Source organism: Neoarius graeffei, chromosome 10 (assembly GCF_027579695.1).
Source record: "Neoarius graeffei isolate fNeoGra1 chromosome 10, fNeoGra1.pri, whole genome shotgun sequence".
Lineage (NCBI taxonomy): Eukaryota > Metazoa > Chordata > Actinopteri > Siluriformes > Ariidae > Neoarius > Neoarius graeffei.
In genome coordinates, this window is record NC_083578.1 from 1,278,510 (window position 1) to 1,295,483 (window position 16,974).

Consider the following 16,974-nt stretch of genomic DNA (forward strand, 5'->3'; position numbering starts at 1 on the left):
ACTGTAAAGAGCTGAAGGTGGAGACGGTCAGTCAGCGCGGCTCCTCCACTGTAAAGAGCTGAAGGTGGAGACGCTCAGTCAGCGCGGCTCCTCCACTGTAAAGAGCTGAAGGTGGAGACGGTCAGTCAGCGCGGCTCCTCCACTGTAAAGAGCTGAAGGTGGAGACGCTCAGTCAGCGCGGCTCCTCCACTGTAAAGAGCTGAAGGTGGAGACGGTCAGTCAGCGCGGCTCCTCCACTGTAAAGAGCTGAAGGTGGAGACGCTCAGTCAGCGCGGCTCCTCCACTGTAAAGAGCTGAAGGTGGAGACGCTCAGTCAGCGCGGCTCCTCCACTGTAAAGAGCTGAAGGTGGAGACGCTCAGTCAGCGCGGCTCCTCCACTGTAAAGAGCTGAAGGTGGAGACGCTCAGTCAGCGCGGCTCCTCCACTGTAAAGAGCTGAAGGTGGAGACGGTCAGTCAGCGCGGCTCCTCCACTGTAAAGAGCTGAAGGTGGAGACGCTCAGTCAGCGCGGCTCCTCCACTGTAAAGAGCTGAAGGTGGAGACGCTCAGTCAGCGCGGCTCCTCCACTGTAAAGAGCTGAAGGTGGAGACGCTCAGTCAGCGCGGCTCCTCCACTGTAAAGAGCTGAAGGTGGAGACGCTCAGTCAGCGCGGCTCCTCCACTGTAAAGAGCTGAAGGTGGAGACGCTCAGTCAGCGCGGCTCCTCCACTGTAAAGAGCTGAAGGTGGAGACGCTCAGTCAGCGCGGCTCCTCCACTGTAAAGAGCTGAAGGTGGAGACGCTCAGTCAGCGCGGCTCCTCCACTGTAAAGAGCTGAAGGTGGAGACGCTCAGTCAGCGCGGCTCCTCCACTGTAAAGAGCTGAAGGTGGAGACGCTCAGTCAGCGCGGCTCCTCCACTGTAAAGAGCTGAAGGTGGAGATGCTCAGTCAGCGCGGCTCCTCCACTGTAAAGAGCTGAAGGTGGAGACGCTCAGTCAGCGCGGCTCTGCTCCACTGTAAAGAGCTGAAGGTGGAGATGGTCATTCAGCGCGGCTCCTCCACTGTAAAGAGCTGAAGGTGGAGATGGTCAGTCAGCGCGGCTCCTCCAGTGTAAAGAGCTGAAGGTGGAGATGGTCAGTCAGCGCGTCTCTCCTCCACTGTAAAGATCTGAAGGTGGAGATGGTCAGTCAGCGCGGCTCCTCCACTGTAAAGAGCTGAAGGTGGAGATGGTCAGTCAGCGCGTCTCTCCTCCACTGTAAAGAGCTGAAGGTGGAGATGCTCAGTCAGCGCGGCTCCTCCACTGTAAAGAGCTGAAGGTGGAGAAGCTCAGTCAGCGCGGCTCCTCCACTGTAAAGAGCTGAAGGTGGAGATGCTCAGTCAGCACGGCTCCTCCACTGTAAAGAGCTGAAGGTGGAGACGCTCAGTCAGCGCGTCTCTCCTCCACTGTAAAGAGCTGAAGGTGGAGATGCTCAGTCAGCGCGGCTCCTCCACTGTAAAGAGCTGAAGGTGGAGATGCTCAGTCAGCGCGGCTCCTCCACTGTAAAGAGCTGAAGGTGGAGATGCTCAGTCAGCGCGGCTCCTCCACTGTAAAGAGCTGAAGGTGGAGACGCTCAGTCAGCGCGGCTCCTCCACTGTAAAGAGCTGAAGGTGGAGACGCTCAGTCAGCGCGGCTCCTCCACTGTAAAGAGCTGAAGGTGGAGACGCTCAGTCAGCGCGGCTCCTCCACTGTAAAGAGCTGAAGGTGGAGACGCTCAGTCAGCGCGGCTCCTCCACTGTAAAGAGCTGAAGGTGGAGACGCTCAGTCAGCGCGGCTCCTCCACTGTAAAGAGCTGAAGGTGGAGATGCTCAGTCAGCGCGGCTCCTCCACTGTAAAGAGCTGAAGGTGGAGATGCTCAGTCAGCGCGGCTCCTCCACTGTAAAGAGCTGAAGGTGGAGATGCTCAGTCAGCGCGGCTCCTCCACTGTAAAGAGCTGAAGGTGGAGATGCTCAGTCAGCGCGGCTCCTCCACTGTAAAGAGCTGAAGGTGGAGATGCTCAGTCAGCGCGGCTCCTCCACTGTAAAGAGCTGAAGGTGGAGACGCTCAGTCAGCGCGTCTCTCCTCCACTGTAAAGAGCTGAAGGTGGAGATGCTCAGTCAGCGCGGCTCCTCCACTGTAAAGAGCTGAAGGTGGAGACGCTCAGTCAGCGCGTCTCTCCTCCACTGTAAAGAGCTGAAGGTGGAGATGCTCAGTCAGCGCGGCTCTCCTCCACTGTAAAGAGCTGAAGGTGGAGATGCTCAGTCAGCGCGGCTCCTCCACTGTAAAGAGCTGAAGGTGGAGACGCTCAGTCAGCGCGTCTCTCCTCCACTGTAAAGAGCTGAAGGTGGAGACGGTCAGTCAGCGCGGCTCCTCCACTGTAAAGAGCTGAAGGTGGAGACGCTCAGTCAGCGCGTCTCTCCTCCACTGTAAAGAGCTGAAGGTGGAGACGGTCAGTCAGCGCGGCTCCCTCCACTGTAAAGAGCTGAAGGTGGAGATGCTCAGTCAGCGCGGGCTCCTCCACTGTAAAGAGCTGAAGGTGGAGACGCTCAGTCAGCGCGTCTCTCCTCCACTGTAAAGAGCTGAAGGTGGAGATGCTCAGTCAGCGCGGCTCCTCCACTGTAAAGAGCTGAAGGTGGAGACGCTCAGTCAGCGCGGCTCTCCTCCACTGTAAAGAGCTGAAGGTGGAGACGCTCAGTCAGCGCGTCTCTCCTCCACTGTAAAGAGCTGAAGGTGGAGATGCTCAGTCAGCGCGGCTCCTCCACTGTAAAGAGCTGAAGGTGGAGATGCTCAGTCAGCGCGGCTCCTCCACTGTAAAGAGCTGAAGGTGGAGATGCTCAGTCAGCGCGGCTCCTCCACTGTAAAGAGCTGAAGGTGGAGACGCTCAGTCAGCGCGTCTCTCCTCCACTGTAAAGAGCTGAAGGTGGAGATGCTCAGTCAGCGCGGCTCCTCCACTGTAAAGAGCTGAAGGTGGAGACGCTCAGTCAGCGCGTCTCTCCTCCACTGTAAAGAGCTGAAGGTGGAGATGCTCAGTCAGCGCGGCTCTCCTCCACTGTAAAGAGCTGAAGGTGGAGATGCTCAGTCAGCGCGGCTCCTCCACTGTAAAGAGCTGAAGGTGGAGACGCTCAGTCAGCGCGTCTCTCCTCCACTGTAAAGAGCTGAAGGTGGAGACGGTCAGTCAGCGCGGCTCCTCCACTGTAAAGAGCTGAAGGTGGAGACGCTCAGTCAGCGCGTCTCTCCTCCACTGTAAAGAGCTGAAGGTGGAGACGGTCAGTCAGCGCGGCTCCTCCACTGTAAAGAGCTGAAGGTGGAGATGCTCAGTCAGCGCGGCTCCTCCACTGTAAAGAGCTTAAGGTGGAGATGGTCAGTCAGCGCGGCTCCTCCACTGTAAAGAGCTGAAGGTGGAGATGGTCAGTCAGCGCGGCTCCTCCACTGTAAAGAGCTTAAGGTGGAGATGGTCAGTCAGCGCGGCTCCTCCACTGTAAAGAGCTGAAGGTGGAGATGGTCAGTCAGCGCGGCTCCTCCACTGTAAAGAGCTGAAGGTGGAGATGCTCAGTCAGCGCGGCTCCTCCACTGTAAAGAGCTGAAGGTGGAGATGGTCAGTCAGCGCGGCTCCTCCACTGTAAAGAGCTGAAGGTGGAGATGCTCAGTCAGCGCGGCTCCTCCACTGTAAAGAGCTGAAGGTGGAGATGCTCAGTCAGCGCGGCTCCTCCACTGTAAAGAGCTGAAGGTGGAGATGCTCAGTCAGCGCGGCTCCTCCACTGTAAAGAGCTGAAGGTGGAGATGCTCAGTCAGCGCGGCTCCTCCACTGTAAAGAGCTGAAGGTGGAGATGCTCAGTCAGCGCGGCTCCTCCACTGTAAAGAGCTGAAGGTGGAGATGCTCAGTCAGCGCGGCTCCTCCACTGTAAAGAGCTGAAGGTGGAGATGCTCAGTCAGCGCGGCTCCTCCACTGTAAAGAGCTGAAGGTGGAGATGCTCAGTCAGCGCGGCTCCTCCACTGTAAAGAGCTGAAGGTGGAGATGCTCAGTCAGCGCGGCTCCTCCACTGTAAAGAGCTGAAGGTGGAGATGCTCAGTCAGCGCGGCTCCTCCACTGTAAAGAGCTGAAGGTGGAGACGGTCAGTCAGCGCGGCTCCTCCACTGTAAAGAGCTGAAGGTGGAGACGCTCAGTCAGCGCGGCTCCTCCACTGTAAAGAGCTGAAGGTGGAGATGCTCAGTCAGCGCGGCTCCTCCACTGTAAAGAGCTGAAGGTGGAGATGCTCAGTCAGCGCGGCTCCTCCACTGTAAAGAGCTGAAGGTGGAGACGGTCAGTCAGCGCGGCTCCTCCACTGTAAAGAGCTGAAGGTGGAGATGCTCAGTCAGCGCGGCTCCTCCACTGTAAAGAGCTGAAGGTGGAGATGGTCAGTCAGCGCGGCTCCTCCACTGTAAAGAGCTGAAGGTGGAGATGCTCAGTCAGCGCGGCTCCTCCACTGTAAAGAGCTGAAGGTGGAGATGCTCAGTCAGCGCGGCTCCTCCACTGTAAAGAGCTGAAGGTGGAGATGCTCAGTCAGCGCGGCTCCTCCACTGTAAAGAGCTGAAGGTGGAGATGCTCAGTCAGCGCGGCTCCTCCACTGTAAAGAGCTGAAGGTGGAGATGGTCAGTCAGCGCGGCTCCTCCACTGTAAAGAGCTGAAGGTGGAGATGCTCAGTCAGCGCGGCTCCTCCACTGTAAAGAGCTGAAGGTGGAGATGGTCAGTCAGCGCGGCTCCTCCACTGTAAAGAGCTGAAGGTGGAGATGCTCAGTCAGCGCGGCTCCTCCACTGTAAAGAGCTGAAGGTGGAGATGCTCAGTCAGCGCGGCTCCTCCACTGTAAAGAGCTGAAGGTGGAGATGCTCAGTCAGCGCGGCTCCTCCACTGTAAAGAGCTGAAGGTGGAGATGCTCAGTCAGCGCGGCTCCTCCACTGTAAAGAGCTGAAGGTGGAGACGCTCAGTCAGCGCGGCTCCTCCACTGTAAAGAGCTGAAGGTGGAGACGCTCAGTCAGCGCGGCTCCTCCACTGTAAAGAGCTGAAGGTGGAGATGCTCAGTCAGCGCGGCTCCTCCACTGTAAAGAGCTGAAGGTGGAGACGGTCAGTCAGCGCGGCTCCTCCACTGTAAAGAGCTGAAGGTGGAGATGGTCAGTCAGCGCGGCTCCTCCACTGTAAAGAGCTGAAGGTGGAGATGCTCAGTCAGCGCGGCTCCTCCACTGTAAAGAGCTGAAGGTGGAGACGGTCAGTCAGCGCGGCTCCTCCACTGTAAAGAGCTGAAGGTGGAGATGCTCAGTCAGCGCGGCTCCTCCACTGTAAAGAGCTGAAGGTGGAGATGCTCAGTCAGCGCGGCTCCTCCACTGTAAAGAGCTGAAGGTGGAGATGCTCAGTCAGCGCGGCTCCTCCACTGTAAAGAGCTGAAGGTGGAGACGGTCAGTCAGCGCGGCTCCTCCACTGTAAAGAGCTGAAGGTGGAGACGCTCAGTCAGCGCGGCTCCTCCACTGTAAAGAGCTGAAGGTGGAGATGCTCAGTCAGCGCGGCTCCTCCACTGTAAAGAGCTGAAGGTGGAGATGCTCAGTCAGCGCGGCTCCTCCACTGTAAAGAGCTGAAGGTGGAGATGCTCAGTCAGCGCGGCTCCTCCACTGTAAAGAGCTGAAGGTGGAGATGCTCAGTCAGCGCGGCTCCTCCACTGTAAAGAGCTGAAGGTGGAGATGGTCAGTCAGCGCGGCTCCTCCACTGTAAAGAGCTGAAGGTGGAGATGCTCAGTCAGCGCGGCTCCTCCACTGTAAAGAGCTGAAGGTGGAGATGGTCAGTCAGCGCGGCTCCTCCACTGTAAAGAGCTGAAGGTGGAGATGCTCAGTCAGCGCGGCTCCTCCACTGTAAAGAGCTGAAGGTGGAGATGCTCAGTCAGCGCGGCTCCTCCACTGTAAAGAGCTGAAGGTGGAGATGCTCAGTCAGCGCGGCTCCTCCACTGTAAAGAGCTGAAGGTGGAGATGCTCAGTCAGCGCGGCTCCTCCACTGTAAAGAGCTGAAGGTGGAGACGCTCAGTCAGCGCGGCTCCTCCACTGTAAAGAGCTGAAGGTGGAGACGCTCAGTCAGCGCGGCTCCTCCACTGTAAAGAGCTGAAGGTGGAGATGCTCAGTCAGCGCGGCTCCTCCACTGTAAAGAGCTGAAGGTGGAGACGGTCAGTCAGCGCGGCTCCTCCACTGTAAAGAGCTGAAGGTGGAGATGGTCAGTCAGCGCGGCTCCTCCACTGTAAAGAGCTGAAGGTGGAGATGCTCAGTCAGCGCGGCTCCTCCACTGTAAAGAGCTGAAGGTGGAGATGGTCAGTCAGCGCGGCTCCTCCACTGTAAAGAGCTGAAGGTGGAGATGCTCAGTCAGCGCGGCTCCTCCACTGTAAAGAGCTGAAGGTGGAGATGCTCAGTCAGCGCGGCTCCTCCACTGTAAAGAGCTGAAGGTGGAGATGCTCAGTCAGCGCGGCTCCTCCACTGTAAAGAGCTGAAGGTGGAGATGCTCAGTCAGCGCGGCTCCTCCACTGTAAAGAGCTGAAGGTGGAGACGGTCAGTCAGCGCGGCTCCTCCACTGTAAAGAGCTGAAGGTGGAGACGCTCAGTCAGCGCGGCTCCTCCACTGTAAAGAGCTGAAGGTGGAGATGGTCAGTCAGCGCGGCTCCTCCACTGTAAAGAGCTGAAGGTGGAGACGGTCAGTCAGCGCGGCTCCTCCACTGTAAAGAGCTGAAGGTGGAGACGCTCAGTCAGCGCGGCTCCTCCACTGTAAAGAGCTGAAGGTGGAGACGCTCAGTCAGCGCGGCTCCTCCACTGTAAAGAGCTGAAGGTGGAGACGCTCAGTCAGCGCGCTCCTCCACTGTAAAGAGCTGAAGGTGGAGATGCTCAGTCAGCGCGGCTCCTCCACTGTAAAGAGCTGAAGGTGGAGACGCTCAGTCAGCGCGGCTCCTCCACTGTAAAGAGCTGAAGGTGGAGACGCTCAGTCAGCGCGGCTCCTCCACTGTAAAGAGCTGAAGGTGGAGATGCTCAGTCAGCGCGGCTCCTCCACTGTAAAGAGCTGAAGGTGGAGACGCTCAGTCAGCGCGGCTCCTCCACTGTAAAGAGCTGAAGGTGGAGATGCTCAGTCAGCGCGGCTCCTCCACTGTAAAGAGCTGAAGGTGGAGACGCTCAGTCAGCGCGGCTCCTCCACTGTAAAGAGCTGAAGGTGGAGGACGCTCAGTCAGCGCGGCTCCTCCACTGTAAAGAGCTGAAGGTGGAGATGCTCAGTCAGCGCGGCTCCTCCACTGTAAAGAGCTGAAGGTGGAGATGCTCAGTCAGCGCGGCTCCTCCACTGTAAAGAGCTGAAGGTGGAGACGCTCAGTCAGCGCGGCTCCTCCACTGTAAAGAGCTGAAGGTGGAGATGCTCAGTCAGCGCGGCTCCTCCACTGTAAAGAGCTGAAGGTGGAGACGCTCAGTCAGCGCGGCTCCTCCACTGTAAAGAGCTGAAGGTGGAGACGCTCAGTCAGCGCGGCTCCTCCACTGTAAAGAGCTGAAGGTGGAGATGCTCAGTCAGCGCGGCTCCTCCACTGTAAAGAGCTGAAGGTGGAGACGCTCAGTCAGCGCGGCTCCTCCACTGTAAAGAGCTGAAGGTGGAGACGCTCAGTCAGCGCGGCTCCTCCACTGTAAAGAGCTGAAGGTGGAGATGCTCAGTCAGCGCGGCTCCTCCACTGTAAAGAGCTGAAGGTGGAGACGCTCAGTCAGCGCGGCTCCTCCACTGTAAAGAGCTGAAGGTGGAGATGCTCAGTCAGCGCGGCTCCTCCACTGTAAAGAGCTGAAGGTGGAGACGCTCAGTCAGCGCGGCTCCTCCACTGTAAAGAGCTGAAGGTGGAGACGCTCAGTCAGCGCGGCTCCTCCACTGTAAAGAGCTGAAGGTGGAGATGCTCAGTCAGCGCGGCTCCTCCACTGTAAAGAGCTGAAGGTGGAGATGCTCAGTCAGCGCGGCTCCTCCACTGTAAAGAGCTGAAGGTGGAGATGGTCAGTCAGCGCGGCTCCTCCACTGACAGGAAACACTAATGGCGGGAAAATGCGGCTCTCGCGCGCCCTCTCCCTCGCGCTTGAGTTGCCGTAGCGCGTGGCCTTGTGGGAAATGCAGTCCTGAGCGGGAAGTCCCCGCCCTCTTTCCTGTCTCTGCGAAGCGCGGCGTTGTGCAGCGCGCAGCGGGACGCGTTTATTAAATTAACTCCAGAAAACTTTACAGTCTGAGGCATCCAGGGTGAGTACACACGAGTCCGGACGCCCTGACGGGTCCCTGCGCTTCAGACGCCGAACAAAATTAGCCGGATTTGTGCATTTTAATGCGCGATTTGATGACGTAACAACAGTGAGTCGAATAGCAAATGGCGAGTTGGGCTCCGGTTTGCTGAGGCCGAGCGCGGAAGTGGATCTCTCGGGGTTTCTGAGGGAGCGGCGTGTAGTTTATCAGCTGGTTCATCCGGAATAGACTTTAATGTCGCTGTGCAGTCAGGGCTGGGCGGGTTTACTGATGCTATAAAGTGTAATTTGTGTGTAAAGTCACAGCTTCCGGTTTCTCTCTGTTAGCATGCTGAGGCTAAATCCCAAACAGATGCTCAGTGTGCTGGGCTAGTGCACTACAGAGGGAGGTTGGGTTAGTGCACTACAGAGGGAGGTTGGGTTAGTGCACTACAGAGGGAGGTTGGGTTAGTGCACTACAGAGGGAGGTTGGGCTAGTGCACTACAGAGGGAGGTTGGGCTAGTGCACTACAGAGGGAGGTTGGGCTAGTGCACTACAGAGGGAGGTTGGGCTAGTGCACTACAGAGGGAGGTTGGGCTAGTGCACTACAGAGGGAGGTTGGGCTAGTGCACTACAGAGGGAGGTTGGGCTAGTGCACTACAGAGGGAGGTTGGGCTAGTGCACTACAGAGGGAGGTTGGGTTAGTGCACTACAGAGGGAGGTTGGGTTAGTGCACTACAGAGGGAGGTTGGGTTAGTGCACTACAGAGGGAGGTTGGGCTAGTGCACTACAGAGGGAGGTTGGGCTAGTGCACTACAGAGGGAGGTTGGGCTAGTGCACTACAGAGGGAGGTTGGGCTAGTGCACTACAGAGGGAGGTTGGGCTAGTGCACTACAGAGGGAGGTTGGGCTAGTGCACTACAGAGGGAGGTTGGGCTAGTGCACTACAGAGGGAGGTTGGGCTAGTGCACTACAGAGGGAGGTTGGGCTAGTGCACTCCAGAGGGAGGTTGGGTTAGTGCACTACAGAGGGAGGTTGGGCTAGTGCACTACAGAGGGAGGTTGGGCTAGTGCACTACAGAGGGAGGTTGGGCTAGTGCACTACAGAGGGAGGTTGGGCTAGTGCACTACAGAGGGAGGTTGGGCTAGTGCACTACAGAGGGAGGTTGGGCTAGTGCACTACAGAGGGAGGTTGGGCTAGTGCACTACAGAGGGAGAGAACAGTCTCCGCTCTGTGTCTAATAATGGTGGCTTTGGGTGTAGATGTGCACTATCAAGGCCTCATGTAGTGCACTAGGAGTCAGTTCGGGTTTAAGTTTGAGAGAAATAAATGATCTGCGTCCTAATTACTGTCAACTTGCACCATTATTTCATCAGATTTTATGTCTGAGGCATAAAGATCACATCAGATACAACTTCTCCTCTTTATGTCCATGTTTTAGTGTTTTCTGCTCCGCAGTCCCTTCTGTCCTCCCTGCGCTCGTTTTCAGGATCAGCTCTGCACCATGTCTGAGGACGGAGGAGTCGGAGAAAACGAGCACGAGTTTCCGGCTCATTATAAAGTCATGCTGGACAAGCTGAACGAACAGAGACAGCTGGACCAGTTCACAGACATCACGCTGATCGTTGACGGTGAGAACCCACGTCTCAGAGCACATCCTCCATCTCCATTACTGTGAATCGAGCAGTGTGTGTGTGTGTGTGTGTGTGTGTTCTGCAGGTCATCAGTTTCGAGCCCATAAAGCTGTGCTGGCCGCCTGCAGTCAGTTCTTCCATAATTTCTTCCAGGACTTCACTCAGGAACCACTGGTGGAGATTGAGGGTACAGCATGCTCTCTCTCTCTCTCTCTCTCTCTGTCTCACACACACACGCTTTGACATTTCTCATCAAGTTCAGATACACCAAAACATGACCATGGTAACATCTTGTTCAGGATCTCCTTGTTAACAAGACATTATTAAAAGTAAGTAAACTGACACTTTTGGTCATGAGAAGTGTGTGTGTGTGTGTGTGTAGGAGTAAGTAACAGTGCATTTTGTCACCTGATGGAGTTCACCTACACAGCCACGCTCGCTCTGAGAGGACAGGAGGAAGTGATGGACGTTTGGAGAGCAGCTGAGTATCTGCAGATGCAGGAAGCCATTAAAGCTCTAAACAACAGGTTCCACACCTCCATCCTGCACACTTTATTTCTCTACATTTTCTTGTTCTAAGTTTATTTTTAAGCTGTGTTCACATATATACCGGTACGATAGTGGTATAACTGTATCGATACAAAGTATAGCGGTACAGTTTAGTGCATCTGTCCTCACTAGCGAGAAATGTTTGCGGTTTTCTTTCATGGTAGTTGAAATGCGTGTGCGCGAAATGTTTCCATGGTTACCGAGTAACTTCCTTCCAAGAATATGGCGGATGAAACAACGTGTGCGTGCTTTTTGTTGTCAGTGTACAGTCTGTATTTCTGGTGGTCATTTATTCAGTTGAATCGTATAAAACGCACGAGGCAGTTGAGAAAGAAACAAAGAAAACGAATCTCCGTTCTTCACTATTTTATTCAGTAAAATAGTGCAGCTCCACGGTTGTTTTGAGCCATTTTGACGTTTTATTTACAGCTGGAAAGCACGTGCGTATTGTATTGTATGAATAACCCGGAAGACGTAGGAATGGTTCATTGCGCTTGCACATTATATTTGTATCGATACAGAGCCGCTTCATCTGTCCACACTACAGCGAAGTGCTACAGTACCGATACTGTACCGGTGCGAAGCCCATACATTTGTGGGTTTTGTACCGATACAGTTATACCGCTACAGTACCGGTATAGTTGCTAGCGTGGACAGGTGTTGCGGTATAAAAGTAGTATCATATCGGTACAAAATCCCTAGTGTGGACAGGGTATTAGTCTCCCACATTTATTTTTTGCTTCCTATTAACCTCAGGGTTTTTTTGTTTCAGATATTTCCTCAGCGTGAAGAGCGAGGACAGGAACGGCTCACTAAACCCCGAGCCTCAGCCCCTCTCTGATAAAACCAAAGCAAAGAAGAGAAAAATCGCAGAGACGTCCAACGTGATCACAGAAACACTGCCGTCAGCAGAGGCGGAGTCAGAGCAGGCGGAGATTGAGGTGGAGGTCGGGGAAGAAGCCATCGTGCAGGAGTGCGTGATGGAGGAGGAGGTGACAGACGGAGGCAGGGAAACAGACGACTCCGCCCTCGCACTGCTCGCTGATATCACCAGTAAATACCAGCAGGGAGCGCCGAATGTGAAAAAAGCCAGAGAGGAGGCGGGGGAGCTGCAGGAGGAGGCAGTCATGGCCACCAAAATGCTGGAAGGGATCGAGGTGGTGGAGGTGCAGATCTCCGATAACTTGTTCCGCTGTGATAAATGCGATCGGTGCTTTAAGCTCTTCTACCATCTCAAGCAGCACATGAAGACGCATACGGCGAGCTCGGAGAAACCGTTTGTGTGTAAGCACTGCGGGAAGACGTACGCTCGGGAGGGAGCGCTCAAGCAGCACGTCAACACGTGTCACTATGACGCCGAGGAGCTGAACAAGAAGCTGAAGAAGAAGGTGCACATGTGTGTGTACTGCAGTAAGGAGTTCGACCACTTCGGTCACTTCAAAGAGCACTTACGGAAACACACGGGTACGGAGCGCTCTCGCTTTACAGTGTGGGACACAGACAGAGACTCACTGTGGCTGTGTGAGATTTTTATCCTGTTTTAATTACAGCATGATTTACTCAGCACTGATGGGGTGTGTGTGTGTGTGTGTGCGTGCGCGCGCAGGTGAGAAACCTTTCGAATGTCCAGACTGCCACGAGCGCTTCGCCCGGAACAGCACGCTGAAGTGCCACATGTCGGCCTGTCAGAACGGCGCAGGAGCGAAGAAAGGCCGCAAGAAACTCTATGAATGTCAGGTGGGTGGAGTCAGGGCTGAAGCTCTGCCCACTGGATTTATTTCACTCGCTGAATAATTAGTAAAACACCTTTTTAGTCTGTTTATAAAATGACAGTATGACACCGTGATACAAGCGTCCAGGGGGAGGTGGGGAGTCTGGTTTCTGCCCTCCTGCCCCTGATGATCAGCTCCAGCCCCCCTCAGTGTGAGGAAGCACCGACCTGTGCTGGTGTTCTGGGGTTGTGAAAGCAGCTCTTCAGGGTCTGTTGGAGTGGCAGCTCCATGCTGCTTCTGGAGAGCTCTCGCGCTCCTCTCCCCCTAGCGTGCTCTCTCTCTCTCTCTCTCTCTCTCTCTCACCCAGACTCAGAGTGCCCTGTGCTGCTCCTCTCAGCAGCTGTCTCAGGGTGTTGGTTAATTAGGGTGGACGTCTTGCTGACAGGACAGGTTTCAGATCCTTTTTTGAAGTCTGGTTCCTCGAGAGCCACTCAGGGTTCCCGCGGGTCCTTAAAAAGTCTTAAATACAACTTTCGGTTTTCAAGGCCTAAAAACGTCTTAAATTGTTTGGAATGACTGGAATTTTTGAAAGGGAGGTATTAAATTTAATATTGGCCCGAACGAGTGAAATGTCTCCATCCGGTTTGGGGTATTTTTTTTAACCGTAATTTTAAGTGACCAGCGCACCTTTTGGGGGCAGCATCGGTTCTGTGCGTTCTGTAGATCAAGAACTAACGTTAGGAGGCGGAAGTGTGGTGCGGTGCAGTGTGGTGGTTGTGAAGAGTGAGAGATGCGCAGGTAGCTTACGTGGGCGGTAGAAAGCGTTGATAATTATGAGATGTCGTCTGTTTAACGACAGGCTGGGGGATGACAAATACAAGGGTTAGTTAAAGAAAACTGGCAGCAATAAGGAGGCCCGATGTGATCTCTGCAAAAAAATTATACAGTCGGCAGGGATGAGAGTTTTCCACTTTTTGTCGGATTTCCACTTTTTCTGAGTAAAAAACGACCTTTTTATATTATGCCAAATCCGTTGAGAATTTTTTTTTTTATTAATTAATTTCCGGGGGTTGGGGTGTGTTCCTTCATGCTGTTCAAACTTTATTAACTCCAGCGATGTTTACACATTATTTGTAAGTCGCCATCTTTAGTCTCGTTTAATCTCGTTGAATGTGATGTAAAATTCGTGTTATCTACATTGTTATTGGTCAAAACATCGATGTCGAGACCATAATAGCCAATCAAAACAGCTTTTACAAAGACACCCACATCCGCTTTCTTTTATCAAAACTTACACATGTTCGTGAGCTGCATATCAAAAATACTTTCCTCTAATCGGCGTGTTTTTCTCAAGACGCCGAATACTATTGACAAGCGAGATGAAGCGAAGGTGCGTGAAATTGATGCTGGGATAAAAAAACAAGTTTAGCAAAGCAAAAGGAAAGCGAGAGAGGAGTGTGAGAGAGAGAGAGCCGGGTTAGAGCATGTAAAAACCCAGGAGGCACTGGCTAATGAAAGGAAAAAAGAGAGGACTGATGAGCTTTTGGCTTTGGCCAAGAAGCTGAAGTCTAAATGATTAAATGAAAATTTGTTTCAAAGATAACTGGGAACTGTAAATAACTTTTAACTGTAAAAAGTGTAAATAGACATTTTCCTTTTGAAGAAAACATACAAGTGATGTGGACAGTAAGATAAAGACAGTCCCCATAAAATACGCATTTGTTTGATTCAGTACACTGAATATATGATGATTTGAATTATAGCTGACAGTGTTGATAACTGTATAACTTTAAAGTTTAGACATTGTGAAGAAATCAGATACAAGTAATGTGGACATTAGGAAAAGCTCAGTTTCCATAAGATATGAATTTTTATTTAATTCAATATATTGAATATATAAAATTTGAATTATTAATGGAACTGTAAATAACTATGAATTTTAATCGACATTTTTTTAGAAAAACAAGTGGTGATGACAGAGTAATAACCAGTTCCCATAAAATGTAGATATTATTTTGAATTAATGCAATACATATTGATTTTGATGCATATTGGTCTATATAATAGTGTTTTTATTTCAATAAGTATTAAAATAGGCATCAGGTGTTTTCATTAACTACAGCTCAGATTGCAGGAAATAGGGTGTGTAAGGTGTCATTTTGAAGAGAAATTCCTGGGGAGTGTCCCCCCGGACCCCCCTTATTACAGATTTTCTGCTTTTTTCATCAGGACCCACCCTCATCCCTGAGTTGGGGACAATGGGTCAAACAGCCCTAGATTCCCACGCGAAAAGCGAGAAACATAAGCGCTATATGGCAGATCAGTCGGGTAGTTTACCTATCCAAATGCTTACCAATTTGTTCACCAATTGTGTGCATTCTTCTTAAAGTTAGTAAAAAACTATTGCAGAAAACAGTTTTAAAGTTGCCGTATTTATCATTTTCTTTTCTTTGTCTTAATTTTTCCATTTAGAAGTCTTGAAAAGGTCTTAAAAGTCTTTTAAATTTGTACTTGAAAAATGTGCAGATACCCTGCCGCTTTTACACCAAGTACAGAACCTAAAACATCTCGCAGCACTGGGCAGGGCACATTGTTCAGAACGATGAGCGTTGTTTAGCTCGGTTGGGTAAGCCCTGCTCCTGGGTGTGTCTGTTCACCACCACAGGTGGACCTGAGATTGCTGGGTTTTGAACAAGGCACCTTCTTGTTGTTACCCATGATTTGCTATAGCCTCCACGAGGGTGGGAAAGCTTAAATAAGACAGTGCAGGAACATGCCTCAGAGCTGAACCTGCTGTACAGACTGATCTATCCAAGCTTTCCTTCTTGCTGGTCCCTCAGGTGATGTTTTGGTGTCTGTTGATGGTGAGTTGAGCAGGGTTTGTTGTGCTCTGTCCCACTTCAGTTCTCTGAGCGAGAATCCAAACCTCACATTAATAACGAGAAAAAAAATTGAATCAGCTGCAACAATCTAAAACTTTAACCTGAAAGCAGGAGATGTCTGGGTGGAGTGAGACATGTGGCGCATTTACTGCTGGAGCGAGAAGGTCAGTGGAGAAACATGGTTCTCTGAATCATTACCCAAAAATAATCCGTGATTTTCTGTGTGTTCTGTTCCTCAGGTGTGTGGTGAGGTGTTTAATAGCTGGGATCAGTTTAAAGATCACCTGGTGATCCACACAGGTGACAAACCCAATCACTGCACGCTGTGTGATCAGTGGTTCACTCACGCCCGAGACCTTGCGGTTCACCTGCAGCAGCAGCACGCGATACATGCAGAGGACAGAGCCATGGTGGAGGAGCGAGTGGAGCTGGAGGATGGCGTGATGATGGAGGAACAGGAGGAGCTGCAGGACGCACTGACAAAAGAACAGGTGGAGCTGCAGGGCGCGGTGATTGAGGGACGAGTGGAGCTGCAGGATGGAGTGATGGTGGAGGAACGAGTGATCATGGAGGGACAGATGGAGCTGCGAGACGGAGTGATGATGGAGGGTCAAGTGGTTCTGCAGGACGGAGTGGTGATGGAAGGACGAGTGGAGCTGCAGGATGGAGTGACAATGGAAGGACAAGTGGAGCTGCAGGATGGAGTGATGGAGCAGCCGGTGGTTCTGCAGGATGGAGTGGTGATGGAAGGACGAGTGGAGCTGCAGGATGGAGTGACAATGGAAGGACAAGTGGAGCTGCAGGATGGAGTGATGGAGCAGCCGGTGGTTCTGCAGGATGGAGTGGTGATGGAAGGACGAGTGGAGCTGCAGGATGGAGTGATGGAGCAGCCGGTGGTTCTGCAGGATGGAGTGGTGATAGAGGAACGAGTGGAGCTGCAGGACGGAGTGACAATGGAAGGACAAGTGGAGCTGCAGGATGGAGTGATGGAGCAGCCGGTGGTTCTGCAGGATGGAGTGGTGATAGAGGAACGAATGGAGCTGCAGGACGGAGTGATCGTGGAGAACCAGGTGGAGACGGTGCTGATAGAGGTGGAGGAAGATGGAGTGAGAGAGCAAATGCAGAGTGTGAACGTATGAAAGTGGATAAACGTGAAGGACTGAACTGTGGATGAATATTTATTTTTGTAAAGGTGTGTGTGTGTTTTTTCCTTGCAGGCTTGTTGCTGCACAGCTGCCAGAAGTACAAACATGACTCCTGATTTGTTTGGGTGTGTGTGTTTTTTTTTTTTTTAAATAAAGGAAATTCAGGGGGAAGATGTTGGCAGTGGGTGTGTCCCAGTAACTTCTTGTATAATATTCAACATCAGCAACAATAATGATAATCCTGTTTGAAAGGAGGCTCTCTCACGGCCCCAGAGGGTTTGCATCGTTACGGGGCTGCAGCAGGAAGGCAAAGGTCTGAAAAATGTATTTAAAGTTTTCCTGTCGCATTTGATCATGTTTAAAAAAAGGTTATTTATTATATTATTACTACTACTGCTACTTTTTTGTACATTTTTGAATTAGTTTTTTTGAGGCGAGATGTAAACTGATCAGCTCTACTCCGAACGTCTCAGAGTTTCATTCTGTTGCACAAAAGCTCTTATTTTTGTAAAATGTTTATTTCCGAGCAGCGCTGTTGCGTGAATGTAAAGGGCTTCACCGGATCTTTACATGATTCTGTTGCTTTTGCACAAAGATCAGAAAGTTAAACCATTTCAGATATTATTTCAGATTGTAAATGTTTGTACAGAGCGATAAAATAAAATTGAATAAATACAGTGCTGATTTGTGCTCTCAATGTCTTTTGATAGTTTTAAATATTCACAAAACTTCCCTTTAGTCAAATTATCAGTCTTTTAAAAAAAAAAGCTTTCATGGATTATCACCAAGTAAAATCTAAATATTTAAATTATTGTATTTATTTTATTGTTG

The 16,974-nt window shown here is 51.9% G+C and overlaps 1 protein-coding gene across 2 annotated transcripts; it reads left to right on the top strand.

Moving 5' to 3' along the window:
- The first annotated feature begins 8,137 nt into the window (after positions 1–8,137).
- znf131 (zinc finger protein 131) lies at positions 8,138–16,820 on the top strand. 2 transcript variants are annotated; one of them, XM_060931043.1, is made up of 7 exons: positions 8,138–8,243; positions 9,663–9,852; positions 9,941–10,042; positions 10,238–10,382; positions 11,177–11,868; positions 12,011–12,141; positions 15,238–16,820. In XM_060931043.1, the coding sequence occupies exons 2-7, from the start codon at positions 9,726–9,728 to the stop codon at positions 16,135–16,137; spliced, it is 2,097 nt and encodes a 698-aa protein (XP_060787026.1). In that variant the 5' UTR covers positions 8,138–8,243; positions 9,663–9,725; the 3' UTR covers positions 16,138–16,820. The 2 variants fall into 2 exon arrangements, with proteins under 2 accessions (XP_060787026.1, XP_060787025.1); XM_060931042.1 differs by lacking the exon at positions 8,138–8,243 and having other exon boundaries at positions 9,341–9,852.
- Positions 16,821–16,974: the final 154 nt, after the last annotated feature.

Bases quoted from the DNA above. Each gene is read 5' to 3' on its own strand.
- znf131 (XM_060931043.1), top strand. From the start codon at position 9,726: ATGTCTGAGGACGGAGGAGTCGGAGAAAACGAGCACGAGTTTCCGGCT. The intron at 9,853-9,940 runs GTGAGAACCCAC...TGTGTTCTGCAG, and splicing joins CATCACGCTGATCGTTGACG to GTCATCAGTTTCGAGCCCAT. The intron at 10,383-11,176 runs GTTCCACACCTC...TTTTTGTTTCAG, and splicing joins ATTAAAGCTCTAAACAACAG to ATATTTCCTCAGCGTGAAGA.